Source organism: Protopterus annectens, chromosome 1.part2 (assembly GCF_019279795.1).
Source record: "Protopterus annectens isolate FY-2018-M chromosome 1.part2, PAN1.0, whole genome shotgun sequence".
Lineage (NCBI taxonomy): Eukaryota > Metazoa > Chordata > Ceratodontiformes > Protopteridae > Protopterus > Protopterus annectens.
In genome coordinates, this window is record NC_056727.1 from 128,148,364 (window position 1) to 128,162,697 (window position 14,334).

A 14,334-nucleotide genomic window follows, 5' to 3' on the forward strand; every position below is an offset into this window, starting at 1 on the left:
TATGTTCCAGGCCACTTTAATTTCACTTCTGAATCTGCCACCACAGTGTAGTGAATCACATGAACCTGAGATCATAAACATGAAGCTGAGACTACCAAAAGCAATGTATTATGAATGGAACACTATTAAAGACTGAAAGATTGTGCTGTCAGTACTGCAAACCTCTTAATTACATGTTTCTTCTGGGGCAAACCCCAGAACCCCTTATACTTATTTTCTACTCTTCAGTTGAATGTCTCTGTGATTAGTACAGTACCTGCATCCATGTGAAACCAGTTATTACACTGATCTCTGAGGTTGTATAACCTCAGAGTCAGAATAATTAAGTAGTGGTGGTATGGGAGGTTGGCATGGCCCCATCATATATACTTTTATACAGATTAATTCTTCAAATCTTTGTTTTCAGATTCTTTTTGTAATATTGTGCTTCAGTTTGTTTCTATTTCTAGCTTTTGTTCATAGGATTTTATGGCTCATTTCAGGGTGCTGAGGAGGTTTTGCAACTAAATGTATGTGAGTATTGACAACAAAAGAACTTTGAAATGGGTCCTTGCATCCTTACAGCAAGTACAACTGACAGAATTATTGCTGTCATCATCTTCTTTTGGCTGTTCCCATTAGGGATCGCCACAGCAGATCACCTGTTTCCATTTCTTCCTGTCCTCTGCGTCTTGCTATGTCACACCAACCACCTGCATGTCCTCTCTCACCACATCCATAAACCTTTGTCTCCAAACCTTCCAACCTGGGCTGACCCTCTAATATACGTATTCCTAATCATGTCCATCCTCGTCACACCCAGTGCAAATCATAACTTCTTTAATTCTGCCACATCCAGCTCAAACTCATGCCTTTTCGTCAATGCCACTGTCTCCAACCCATATAACATAGCTGGTCTCACTACCCTCTTGTAGACCTTCCCTTTCACTCTTACAGGTACTAGTCTGTCACAAATCACTCCTGACACTCTTCTCCACCCACTCCATCCTGCCTGTACTCTCTACTTCACCTCTCTTCCACACTCACCATTACTCTGAACTATTGACCCCAAGTATTTAAACTCATCCACTTTCGCCACCTCTACTTCTTGCATCCTCAATATTCCTCTAGCCTCCCTCTCATTCACACACATATAGTCTGTCTTAGTCCTGCTGACCTTCATTCCTCTTCTCTCTAGAGCATATCTCCATCTCTCCAGGGTCTCCTCCACCTGTTCTCTACTCTCACTACAGATCACAATGTCATCTGCAAACATCATAGTCCATGGGGACTCCTGTCTGATCTCGTCTGTCAACCTGTCCATCACCATTGCAAATAAGAAAGGGCTCAGAGCTGATCCTTGATGCAACCCCACCTCCACCTTAAACGCATCTGTCACTCCCACCGCAGACCTCACCACTGTCACACTACCCTCGTACATATCCTGTACCACTCTTACATAATTCTCTGACACTCCTGACTTCCTCATACAATACCTCAACTCCTCTCTAGGCACCTCCTTCTGACATTCTCTGTACTTCTGCATCAACACTTCAGAGCAAAGATCGCATCTGTAGTGCTCTTTCCCGGTATGAAACCATACTGCTGATCACTAATCATCACTTCCCTTCTTAACCTTGCTTCCACTACTCTTTCCCATAACTTCATGCTGTGACTGATCAATTTAATCCCTCTGTAGTTACTGCAGCTCTGCACATCACCCTTATTCTTAAAAATTGGTACCAAAACACTTTTTCTCCATTCCTCAGGCATCCTCTCACTTTTCAAGATTTCATTAAACAATCTGGTTAAAAACTCCACTGCCATTTCACCTAAACACCTCCATGCTTCCACAGGTATGTCATCTGGGCCAACAGCCTTTCCATTCTTCATTCTCTTCATAGCTATCCTTACTTCCTCCTTGCTAATCCATTGTACTTCATGATTTACTATCCCTACAACATCCAACCTTCTCTCCCTCTCATTCTCTTCATTCATCAACCCTTCAAAGTACTCTTTCCATCTCAACACACTCTCCTCGCTTGTGAGTATGTTTCCCTCATTATCCTTTATCACCTTTACCTGCTGCACATCTTTCCTAGCTCGGTCCCTCTGTCTAGCCAATTGGTACAGGTCCTTTTCTCCCTCCTTGGTGTCCAACCTTTCATACAACTCTTTGTATGCCTTATCCTTCGCCACCTCTCTCTTTGCCATGCACCTCATCTCCTTATACTCCTGTCTACTTTCTTCATCTCTTGGACAATCCCACTTCTTCTTTGCCAACCTCTTTCTCTGTATACTCTCCTGTACTTCCTCATTCCACCACCATGTCTCCTTGTCGTCCTTCCTCTGTCCAGATGTGATATCAAGCACCTTACTAGCTGTCTCCCTTTCTAGCTCTGCTGTAGTTACCCAGCTATTTGGTAGCTCTTCACTCCCACCCAGTGCCTGTCTTAACTCATCCCTGAACTCCACCTCACAATTACCCTTTTTCAATTTCCACCATTTGATCCTTGGTGCTGCCCTCACACTCCTCCTCCTCTTCTTGATCACCAACGTCATCCTACAAACCACCATCCTATGCTGCCTAGCTACACTTTCTCCGGTCACCACTTTACAGTCTCCAATCTCCTTCAAACTGGCCCTCCTACATAAGATATAATCCACCTGTGTGCATCTTCCTCCACTCTTGTATGTCACCCTATGCTCCTCCCACTTGTTAAAATACGTATTCACCACAGCCATGTCCATCCTTTTTGCAAAATCCAGTACCATCTGACCTTCTGCATTCCTTTGTTTAACACCATACCTACCCATTATTGCTGTAATTATTGCTAAAGGTTACACACATGCATACATGCATATGTATATATTTATGTCTGTCTATATATATCTGTTTAGAGGGCAAAATATAAAGTGCGTTTTATAGTTATGGTTTTGTTTTTAATTTTCATTTATAACTAGCTAATTCGTTTTAGACTCTGTTTCTTCACAGACTTTGTTGTAACATATTCTTTCTCAGATGTCGTCAGTCCCTGCATGTCACAGAAACACAATGTTGACTTGAACATTTTTCTTTCATTATGTTTAGTCTCTCCAGATATTATCTTTCATCTCTTCTGATGGATCAAATCAAGTGTAATTTGATAAGTGTGTGTAGATGTATCCCATGCAGCTACTGAGAAGATATAAAACCTAGCTATCAAAATGGTGCAGATTCTGTAAACTGATGTGTGTGCAATCACTTCTTCCAGGTAGATAAATTACTGCATATGTTGACCCCACCCCCACCACCATACAGTTTCCTTTCCATGCTTCTAAATTTAAGTTTTGGGATAGAGATCTGGTGGAACAATATAAGTACATCAGACAGTTTTTCATTTTGACTGAAAAAAAAAAGGCATTTTGTCCTATAAACCTAACATCTTACAGCAATAATTCAGTCAGTTGTGTTTGCTGTAAGGATGCAAGGACCCATTTCAAAGTTCTTTTGGGTCAATACTCACATACCCGTACTTCCTTTTGCTCATATATGATGCACATATTAAAACATCTCTCGCTCTTTTTCTCATATATAGGTCCTGTATTAACTTCTTTTGGGTCAATACTCACATACCCGTACTTCCTTTTGCTCATATATGATGCACATATTAAAACATCTCTCGCTCTTTTTCTCATATATAGGTCCTGTATTAACAGAGTGGGACGTATTCCAAAAGACTTGCTCTCGGTGTTAAGTCTTTTGGAATCTGGTCCCCAGTGTAAGCCTGTTTGCAGATAGGCCTTAGACCAAAGTTGGTCACTAATACAAAGAGCATGTCTTCTGAAATCAGTGCAGACGTGCACTGAGAGCAATTCTTTTGGAATCTGACCCATTATCTCATACTGATAAAGGCCATGAATAGTGTACAGCAACAGAGCATTTATAGTCTGTATTGCTGTGTTTTTTCCTTCATTTTAATTTTCATAAAAGTTAATATTAATTATGAGAAAATGTGTAAACAAAGGTCATTTACAGACAGTGTTACTTGTGATAAAATTCTGTAATGTAGAGAGAGTAAGACCATTCATCCAAAATTCTTCGTCTGTTTTAAAAACATTAAATTGTGTAATTGAAGCATTTTAATCATTGTAGGTGTTACCATTAGTCAGTTAGATGAAGAATCATTTTCTGTGTTTGCGCCTGCCCCCAATGCAATGAATGAAGCTCGTGAATTTATTCATGAAATCTGCAAGGATGATGTAAGTACTTAAACACATTCCATTCTTTGCTTGATCTGTATTTCATGTTTTTACATTTTCATGTTTCTGTAACTTTTCCAGCGGTTGTAACTTGTCTTATTCTTAATAGCAAGAACAGCAGTTGGAATTTGGAGCAGTTTATACAGCCACAATTACTGAGATTAGGTAAGTTGTCTGTTTTTCTTAGCATATTTAACTTGAACATTTTTATAGCATTTCTGATCATCTGAACTTTTATTTATCAGTGCCATTGATTTCTGCTTAAATTATTGTTGTCTATACTTGCATTGTGATATTTGTTTTACCTTTAGGGATATTGGAGTAATGGTAAAGCTTTATCCAAACATGACACCAGTGTTGCTACACAATTCACAGCTGGATAACAGAAGAGTAAGTAGATTTAATTTAGTTTAATATATTTATTTGTTTAATGATTTGTTTATCTTTTAACTGCCCTGGCCTTTCTCATACTGTTTTTGCTGTGACCTGGGCCACGAGGTCAAAAGTAAATGCATTTTGTGCAGAACGTTTAAGTAACCGGTCAGCCATTGTGTTTTTGGAAGGTGGAAGGACGCTAGACTACCTGGGAAACTCGCACACATGGGGAGAACATGAAAAACTCCACACTAACAATGACTTGAGGTCAAGATTAAATCCTGCACACTGGTCCTGTAAGGCAACAGTCTTAATCACTGAGCCACTATGTTTCCTTAAAGGAAGAGGGGTAATGGTAGTTGAAACAAGCATACATTTTACTGTGGCTTTATATCTTTTTTTCTGTAAGTTATTTTTTCAACAAGGAAATGTTAGCTTTTTATACTTTAGTCAGTAGTATGTTGACCAGAACTTTAGGGCTTCCCTCAAAACAGTTGATTAAGATTTCTTTACACAGACGTGTTATAGTGGATTACAGGGGCCTGTAATGGATTACTCACCAGATATTTCAAATAACAAGCTTTCCATTATTTCACATGTTTTATAAGTCTGCATAACCAAGATGCATTTGATGCTAGCTTAATCCAGTCAAGTTTTTAGGTAAGGGCTTCGGCATAAAAGAACCAGATGGTAATTAATTAGATCAATATTAATAATACTCAGAAAAAAATCTGTACGTTTGCGTGTATGTGCATATGTATATATGTATGTGTGTGTGTGTGTGTGTGTATATATATATATTTATATATATATATATATATATATATATATATATGTAAATACACACGTGTGTGTGTGTGTGTGTTTGTGTGAGAATATATATGTATATGGTTACCATCCTAATCACCAAAATTACTGAGCCCAGTTCTCAGAAACCACACTACCCATGAAACGGCACTTTGCTGATCTTCGTGTCCGCGAAACATCTGCTTTTATGCAGGTAGATGTACAGCTTGTTGTCACTATAGTGCGATCTCGGAGTTGGTATATGATTTGCAGGGGGTGTGGGGTGCGCAGACCCCCAAAGGAGGGGTGCAGGGGGGCTTGCCCCCCCTGCAAAAATTAGAGAAAAATAGAGACTTTGGTGTAGTTGCCATTTCTGAGTAGTGTAGTTTTGTCGAACTGGTCTCAGCTAACTGAGTTTCAGATCACTGTAATTTTGGCAATTAGAATGCTCTCTCTCTCTCTCTCTCTATATATATATATATATATATATATATATATATATATATATATATTTGTGTGTGTGTGTTAGTAATAAATTCAGGCATATCATTTTCCAGGGTTCTCGGAGTTAGATAATCTTCCTTTCTCTCCAGTTTAGCTTTTTTCTCTGAATTTCCCATTGTGGGAGAAGGATGTATGCACATTTCACCAGCACATATCATGCCTTTACCAGGAAGTTATGCCTAAACCCTGAGAGCACTATTTTTTCCTGCCACCTGCTCATTTCTACTTCAGTGGTGACATAGTGGAAAAGTTCCTGTATTTGATGCTGCCAGATCATAAAGCACTTACCATACCAACAGTTTAACACTGCCATAAGTGTAAGCATATCAGCACAGCCTCTCAAAGGCACATTGGGGGAAGTTCCTTACCTAGTTTGCTTTTCATAGAATGGTGGTGAATAAGTGTGGCTAGCACATAGATCAGTGGGAGAATCCATTACACAGCCCCAGGCCAATCCTGGAGTATCATCAGAATGCTAAGGAGAAGATGAGCATACATCAGTCATGCCATTCTATGGTTAAATACCCAGTGCTGCCTCTCAGTCTCCTTGTATGACGTCGTCATCATCCTGGGCTAGCAGACTCTGAACTCCACACCTGAATCAGGTGTCCTTTAGGTCAAACCCATTATTTGTACTGAAAGTGTTTCCATAATTGTCCTTACACCAATCTGTACCACCTTCTCTCTCTCTTTCACGCATTTCTTTGTAGGTGCAGAAACCAGCTATAAAAAGTTTTAAGTCTTTGGATGGGCACTACTTGCTTATGTTTAACTTCCAGTATGTATTAGCGCTTAGGGAAAAAACAGATGGCATTTGCAAAACAAACCATTTCCATGTGGATTGTTAAGTGCATTATATTTTGCTAACTAGCCTGTGAGAAATCCATAGGAGAATGTTGATTTCAAAAGCAACTCTACCAGAGGTATGACTGCCTCCACTTTCAGCTTCCAAAAATGTCTCCATGGTGGACATTTGAGCTGCACCCACTTGGTTGTCTATTCACACCAGGTTCAAGGGCCTAATGCAGTCTATTAATTAACATGGAACTTGATGTCACAAAATGTATATGCAAAATTCTCATCTCTAGTAATAAATAACTAAATAAACCTAGTGGTGGATCTACTGAGAAGGGTCTCATTTTAAATCAACTGATAGTGTATGACTTCTGAGAGAAATTATAATGATTTACTACACTTCTGTTTTAATTGTTATAAAACTAACAAAATGTAAATATGTCTTATTTCAGATTAAACATCCCAGTGCTCTTGGACTGGAAGTTGGCCAACAGATTCAGGTATTTACCCCCATTTCATTAGTTAATCCATGATCTGTTTTTTGTTTCAGTAATGTGAATGAAGTTGTAATCTTAAGAAGCTTTTTTGTACTAAATAATGAAGTGATGTTATTTGTAAATTCCTTTTAAATGTGAATCAAAGGCTGTATGTTGTTAAGTTTTTGTTTCCTTTGTTGGTGGCAGCTGGGCTTGCTCAGTGAGTGTGATCAACCCACTTTCATCCATTCCTTTGGAAAACCATGCTTAAATTCAGCATATAAAGTAAAACACCTTTGTATTCCATGATACTGATGTAGCTTAATTGCTTATTTCAGTTAAAAATGCAAAACATTTCAAATTAACTTTTATAAATACATTTCTTTAAGATTATAAGTCTGTAGGGTTTTCATAGTTGAGCTGTTTCCTTCCCCAAAGGGTGATGTTGGCAAGAACCCTTCAGCAGTCTTCTGTCTAGTTAGTGCTACTGAAGGAATGGCCCACCTATAGGTAGGGTGTATTTGTTCTTATTTAATTCTTTTTTGGCAAATCATGGGTCAGAGTTTGGCAAGCAGTCTGTGTAAACTTTGATTAAGGTTTCTTCTGTGGTTCCTTTAAATTTTCTTAGAAAAGTTATTTTTCTTTCTCTTTTAAAAAGTCATTTTTTCTCATTTCATTCTACATTACATTGCCTTATTTTTTATTAAAATCATTGTTTATTTTATAATTAAAGTTGTAATCATTTGTTTTGCAAATGGTGGTATCATTGTTTATTTTATAATTAACAAAGTTGGAATCATTTGTTTTGCAAATGGTGGTGTCATTAAGAAAAAAGTCACAAGAAATAAAAGCTTTCAAAAATAATGACTTCTAAGACGAAAAAATCATGTGAGAAATTCAGAAGGCATTTCTAATTTCTGCAAGACAAAATTCAAATCTCATTGTAGACTTGGATTCCTTATGGCAGCTTGAGATTTCTTAAACCCTGCATAAGTCTTGGAAGCATCCAGCTGTGCAAAAGCTTTGCCATGGACTGAGCTATAAAAGACAGAATTTGCAGAAGGTTAACTTTAGACATCCCGGGAAAGAGTAAAGTCTCTAGGTCTTTTTGTCTGTATGCAGCTGTCCCATAAAAGGTCTTCCCTTTACTAGTGGAATTGTCAAGTGATATATGGTGCAAGCTTTCATCAGTTTTGTTGATAGTGGGGCATTCTCTACATATCAAAGAACAGTCCCAGGCACCTAAGAGGGCTATAGGGGCAGGTCAATGGCTTTTCTTTCACTTTTCAGCCATGGAAGACCAGTTATTTGATCATGCATTTCAGTGGTCATGTTTTAGCAGTGACACTACTATTGATGGAATTGTCACTTGCAATTTTTAACAAAGACATCAACAAGACCTTTGAAGGAAGATGATATCCAGTCAAGTCAGTGGTGCCAGACAACAAAATGTTGTCTTCCTTTTGGGTTACTTTTGAATCTGTGCTGGACACTTTGGGGCTAAATTCCAGAGACAAACCAAAGGCCTGCTTAGTCTCACACAGTGACTCAGCTCTTCACTGGTGCCATTGCTCCCCAGCTGAGTAGGACACATTGGGATACTCACCTGAATAGTCTTTTGTGTTTCATTATGATGAGGAAAAGGAGGCAAATGTTTCATATGGTAAGTCAGAGCACCCTTCCCATTTATCATTTGAAGTCTTCAGAAAGATTACTGCATCCCAAGCCAACTCATTTTCCTTCAATGCTCTTACAGTTGGGAATGCCTTTCCTACCTGAGGATCCTTCTTTTGGGAAGATGTTTTGGAAAGTCAGTCACCTTTTTAAGTTTCAAATCTCATTGGCAAGCAGGTGTAAATTGAAGGTAACAGACATATGCTCTCAGGACATCCTGCTAAACTTCTGCTAGTGGTTTTCCCGCTTTGAAGGCAACTTCATGACATAGATAGAGAAAGCCCTGCCTATGACCCAGATGATACAGCTATGATTAGCAACACAAGCAGTAGAAGAGCCAGCTAGAGGAAGGTGGGATTGAACAGCCAGCACTGGCTCACTTATCTTATGTGGTAGAGTGTGTATAGCATGCAACACCTTGCATGAATGACTAACACTTGACTTAAGCAAAGCTATGTTTGTGCAGTAATAACTTTATAAGTATGTGTGTAAAAGCACATACATGTACATTAAGAGAATGCAATGCAGCTGGGCATGTCAGCTGCAAGTGGAGAGGTTAGATTCAGTAAGCAAAATGCCCTGAGGTTCCCAGAGAAGATGGCCCATTTGAGCTCAACTTTCCCCCACCTCTCCTCATCCTACAAAATAAAATGAGACTACTGAAAGGTATTCTTCTCCAAAAGGAGATTGTTTCTCCCACAGGGTGATGTGGAATTCTAATTCCAGGTATACTTGAGAGACTTAAATTGTGTACTTGGAAAAACTAATCTTGCCACCTTTTGAACCAGCACACTCAGCATCCCTGAAATATGCACATGGAAAACAGTCCTGCTAGTGGCCCTCACATCCGCCAGAAGGGTATCCGAAATTCAGGCCCTGATGGCCACCCCTCCTTACCTTCTTTTCAATAAGGGCAGAGTCTCTCTAAGGACTAATCCTTCCTTCATGCCCAAGGTGGTTAATGAGCTCTCACTCAATCAGACCATTAACCTACCTGTTTTCTATCCCCAACCTCAGAATTCCTCAGAAAGAAAACTGCATTCATTAAATGTCCACTGACAACTTAGATAAATCTAGGCCTACCAGAAAATGTGACCAACTGTTCATTTCCTTCCACCCTAGGGCTCTAGGGAAACCAGTCTCCAAACAGACCATCTCTTCATGGATCTCTAGGACCATTTGTACTTGCTATTCTATTCATGGGAAGAGCTTATCCGGCAGTGTTAAAGCTCACTCCACTAGAGCAGCTGCCTTTTTTAAGGAGGTAGATTATGCCTCCATCCAAGAAGCAGCTACCTGGGCTTCAGTTCATACCTTTACTAAACACTACAAACTATATTTAGCCTCAAGGGCTAGAGCAGGTTTTGCCACATCTATCTTACAAGGCCTCATTGACCAGGGACTTCATGCCTCCTCCGAGGCTCATACCTAAAAGCTTTGGTACTCTCCCTACTGTGATGAATACTGCAACATGAGAATAGAAGGACATAGAACAGTTGTGTAAGAACTTACCATAACCTTAGATGTCCTTCTCTTCCATGTTGCAGTATTCAGACCCTCTCTTCCTACCCCCTCTTGCATCACCTTCCTTTTTTTGCTAACTACCTGTGGGACCACAGACCAACAGCTATTTATCCCCAGCAGCAGACACAGGTGGTAAAATACCCTATAGTCTGGTCCTCATGTCAGTCTGAAGGGACTTCCTTTTTTAGCTCATATTTCACCTTCAGGGATACTACTGTATGCGGCAGTTCATTCTGAAGGGGGTATGTGCAGACGTCACTTTTATGGCCTACGTCAGTTTATGGCCCTGACCGGAGAAGTCACACATACCCCTCTGCTCCATAGACTTTGGTATACTGGCTGGATGTCTGGTGCTACAGGCAGCAACCTCCCTATTGTGATGAATACTGCAACATGGAAGAGAAGGACATCTTAAGGTTATAGTAAGTTCTTAAACAACTGTTCTTTAATCCTACAGTTTCCATTTTTTTCAATTTCTGGCAAGGATGGTAAAATAATAGGTAAGTATAAGGAAAAGTGTATGCTTTTGCCAACTTTGATTTTCAGAATTTTGAATGATTAGGCTCAAATTATAACATTTATTGTAACTAATAGTGGAAGTGTGAGGAATGTTTTGTCTGCAGTTTCTTCTTGTGAGAGAAACTATACTTTTAAATGGTTTAGTTTCTTCCATTTCATAGGCCATGCCTCATTGTTTAAAGTGTACATATGACTGTGTTGATCCTTTTCCCAGGGCTGTGGCCACTGGTACTCTCTTAAGTAGGTTTTCCCTGGCTGCATTCTCAGAACCTCCCACAAGATGTGAAAAATGAGATTTTAAATTCTCCTTTGGACATAAAGTTAGCTTTTGGACCCTCAGCTGCAGAAGTCATTAAAATATGATGAGAGGGGTAAACTGATTCAGGGAATCTTTAATTCTCCAAATTTTCAAAGGGATTCTCTACCCCCTTGTCTCGTTTTGGCAAGAAACAAAATAAACTGTCTCTGCAAAATGCTGGTAAACAGAGGTTTAAGAAGCATTGGCGAGGACCCCCCCCCCCCCCAACAGAAGACAGTCTAAAATGTCAGAATAACTATTTAAGGGACCATGTCTGCCCTCCCACCCTAGCAGTCCCTTCTCCCTTCCAGAAAGTCTGAATCTCCAGTTCTCTGTCTGGCATCATATAGTTTTAGACAAATGAGTTCTGAAGGTCGTTAATCAAGATTACACATGGCAGTTGGATGAAATTTCTCCTTTTCAGGGAGTAATTCCTCATCTACCAGAGCAGACTCCTCTGTTTCCTCTTGTCTTTCAACATATGCTGTCTCATGAGTAATAGAGCCAGTTCCCCCTTCCTAGTTTGGGAAAGGTTTTTATTCAAGGATGTTTTTGCTGCCAGAGAAAGAAAATGCCTGGAGACCAGTTCTAGATCTTTGTTTCCTAAACAAATTTGTGATAGTATCCAAGTTCAAAATGCTGCCATTTCAAAATCTGTTAGCAATTCTTTCTCATTTAAGTTTTCTAATAACGCTACATTTAAAAGATGCTGATCATCACATCCCTATTCATCCAAATTTCAGGTGTTTCTATGTCTGGATCCACAGTATCAGTTTTCTGCCTTTCTCTTTGGACTACCCAATGCACCAGGAATGTTCACAAAGTGTCTAGCTCCAGTAATAGCTCATTGCAGGCTACAGGTTATCCACATTTTTCCATAGTTAGATGACTTTCTTATCATTGCAGTCTTTTTCAAAGTGTGAGGAGTCTCTCTGTCTGTCTCTCGAATGAGGGATCTCTTCCAAGAGAAAACATTCAAAAGTCTTTGACTCCACCCGACTGGATTATGTTCCTTGTATGTCTGTTAGACACCTCATTTCATAGGTATCTACTAGACTAGCTGCCATGTGGGCTATTTTAAGCCTAGCCAGTTTCCCTTTTTTTGTATTTAAATTAACCTATCCTATTCAGTTAGAGATTGGCCTTACCCATCCCATGGTTGGTAATTATAGAATACCTCTAATGAGAATGACTGGGCTCATTCCATAGATAACATGAGAGACTCCCATATGGGATAAAGCATTTAGGAACTGCCTCTGTCCATTAGAAATACAGGGGGCATCCCGGGGTACATTTTTTGTTTCTCAGCTATAGCTCCAACTTGCGCTTGAATATGAACAAGGATAAACTTTGTTTTATGTGGATGAGGAGTGTTTTCCAGAGCAGCTGTATCTGTTGCGAGATATACCTGTACCTCCAAACCATTCTGTTGATTCTGCAGAAGAGGTTTAGATCCATAGACCAAGTATTTCTGAAGCCATTTGACTTGATGTGTAGTAAATCCATCAGTTTTGTTAAAAGTCATCAATTATCCATCATTATAAGCTCAAAGAGCTTTTCTTCCACATGAAAAAGATTTATATCAAGATCTGTTTCTATAGTTTTCCTCTCAGACTAAGGTCTCTGCAAGGGAATATGTCAGGATTTTGGGTCTCATGGTATTCATGATTCTCATGATACCCCTTGCAAGATTCCACATGAGAAAGATACAGTGGTATCTGAAGTCTCTCTAGTCCTAGCCCAAGCACCAATTATCTTTTCAAACCTCAGTTCTGGGATTTGTCAGAAGAGAGATCACTCGATGGAGACAGCAAATATCCCTAAATCCAGGTCTCACTTTCTCCCTCCTGCTCCAAAGCAGTCAGTCACCATAGATGCTTCTGACTTTGTTTTGGTAGCAGTATTGAGGATAAAAGTGCATGGTGATGAGGATGTGAAGGACCAGATGCAAGCACATAAATATAAAATAAATGTTTACTGTTATCAAGGTATTCAAGTTTCCGAATCATTTTTGGTCCCCTGGACCTCTTAAAGTTGTTTCAGATAATACAATAGTCATGGTACATCAAAAAACAAGGAGGAACTAGGTCTTACCCCCTTTGCATACTAGCCATGTTAGCTTGGGATGTAACTCTTCCAGAATCCTACATCTGATTAATGCAAAGTTATGTGGTAGACAAACTGTGCAGGACAAAGGTAAGATCCTCAGCAACGGAAGCTAGATTGAGGAGGGGGAGATATTCCATGACTGGACCCATCTGTGGGGAGTTCCTCAAGTAGACCTCTTTGTCTCCTCTCCAAGCAATCAAATAGCAAAGTTCTGCTTTAGGACTCCATGGAAAACACTGAGCATGAGAATTTGATAAAGGATTTCAGGATGGCTGTTCAGCAGAATATCAGGGACAGAGAAAAAGAGTATGTATAGTAATTGCCAGAGGACCTCCAGTAGTAATAGAAGAGGGAAAAAAGATGATAATGTCATATTTGTGGTAGTAAGGGACTACTGGCAAGGGATGAGGTTTATGCTGGCATATATTTATATTCCACCTAAAACTGCTGCTATAGAGCTTAAAAATATCTGGGAGAAATAATCAGCTTTCAGCAGGGAATATTACTTATAGGTGGGGACTGGAATTTGATTTGCACCATTGAGGATGTACTTGGGGGGGCAGAAAGGAAAATCTAACAAAAGATGGTAGATTTCTGAACAAATTTATGAAAATATTTGGCGTGGAAGATATGAATAGAGTAATGGGATCTTGGAGAGAATTTATATATTATTCCCCAAGGTGCAGTAACTGTGTTAGACTAGACTAAAATTATGTTTCACATGAACATGTGCATTTAATTGAGAACTTTGACACATATCCAATAACTATTTTAGATCATCCACCAATAATTACCAAGATAAAAATGCAGGGTAATGAAGTTAAATGATACACTGGTAGTTCCCCACCCACCTGTTAAAAAGAGAGGAGTTTAAGGAATCGGTAGTGGAAATTATTTGGGAATTATTAGGGAGGATATAAATTACTCCAGAAGTTATAGTTAGTAAGTGGAATAAAATGAAAGTAGAATTTAAAAATAGGGTAGAAATAAAAGAAAAATATATGGTTAAGAAGTAACATGAATTATTTAGAGAGCTGACAAAGGTTAAAGTAT

General features: G+C 39.2%; 1 protein-coding gene across 1 annotated transcript in view; it reads left to right on the forward strand.

Moving 5' to 3' along the window:
- PNPT1 (polyribonucleotide nucleotidyltransferase 1) overlaps positions 1 to 14,334 on the forward strand; it is a 1,644,852-nt gene that overhangs the window by 1,594,867 nt on the left and 35,651 nt on the right. The window contains exons 24-27 of the mRNA XM_044055211.1: positions 4,115 to 4,221; positions 4,331 to 4,386; positions 4,533 to 4,611; positions 7,134 to 7,181. Coding sequence (XP_043911146.1) covers positions 4,115 to 4,221; positions 4,331 to 4,386; positions 4,533 to 4,611; positions 7,134 to 7,181 — 290 coding nt within the window. The remainder of the gene's footprint in view (positions 1 to 4,114; positions 4,222 to 4,330; positions 4,387 to 4,532; positions 4,612 to 7,133; positions 7,182 to 14,334) is intronic.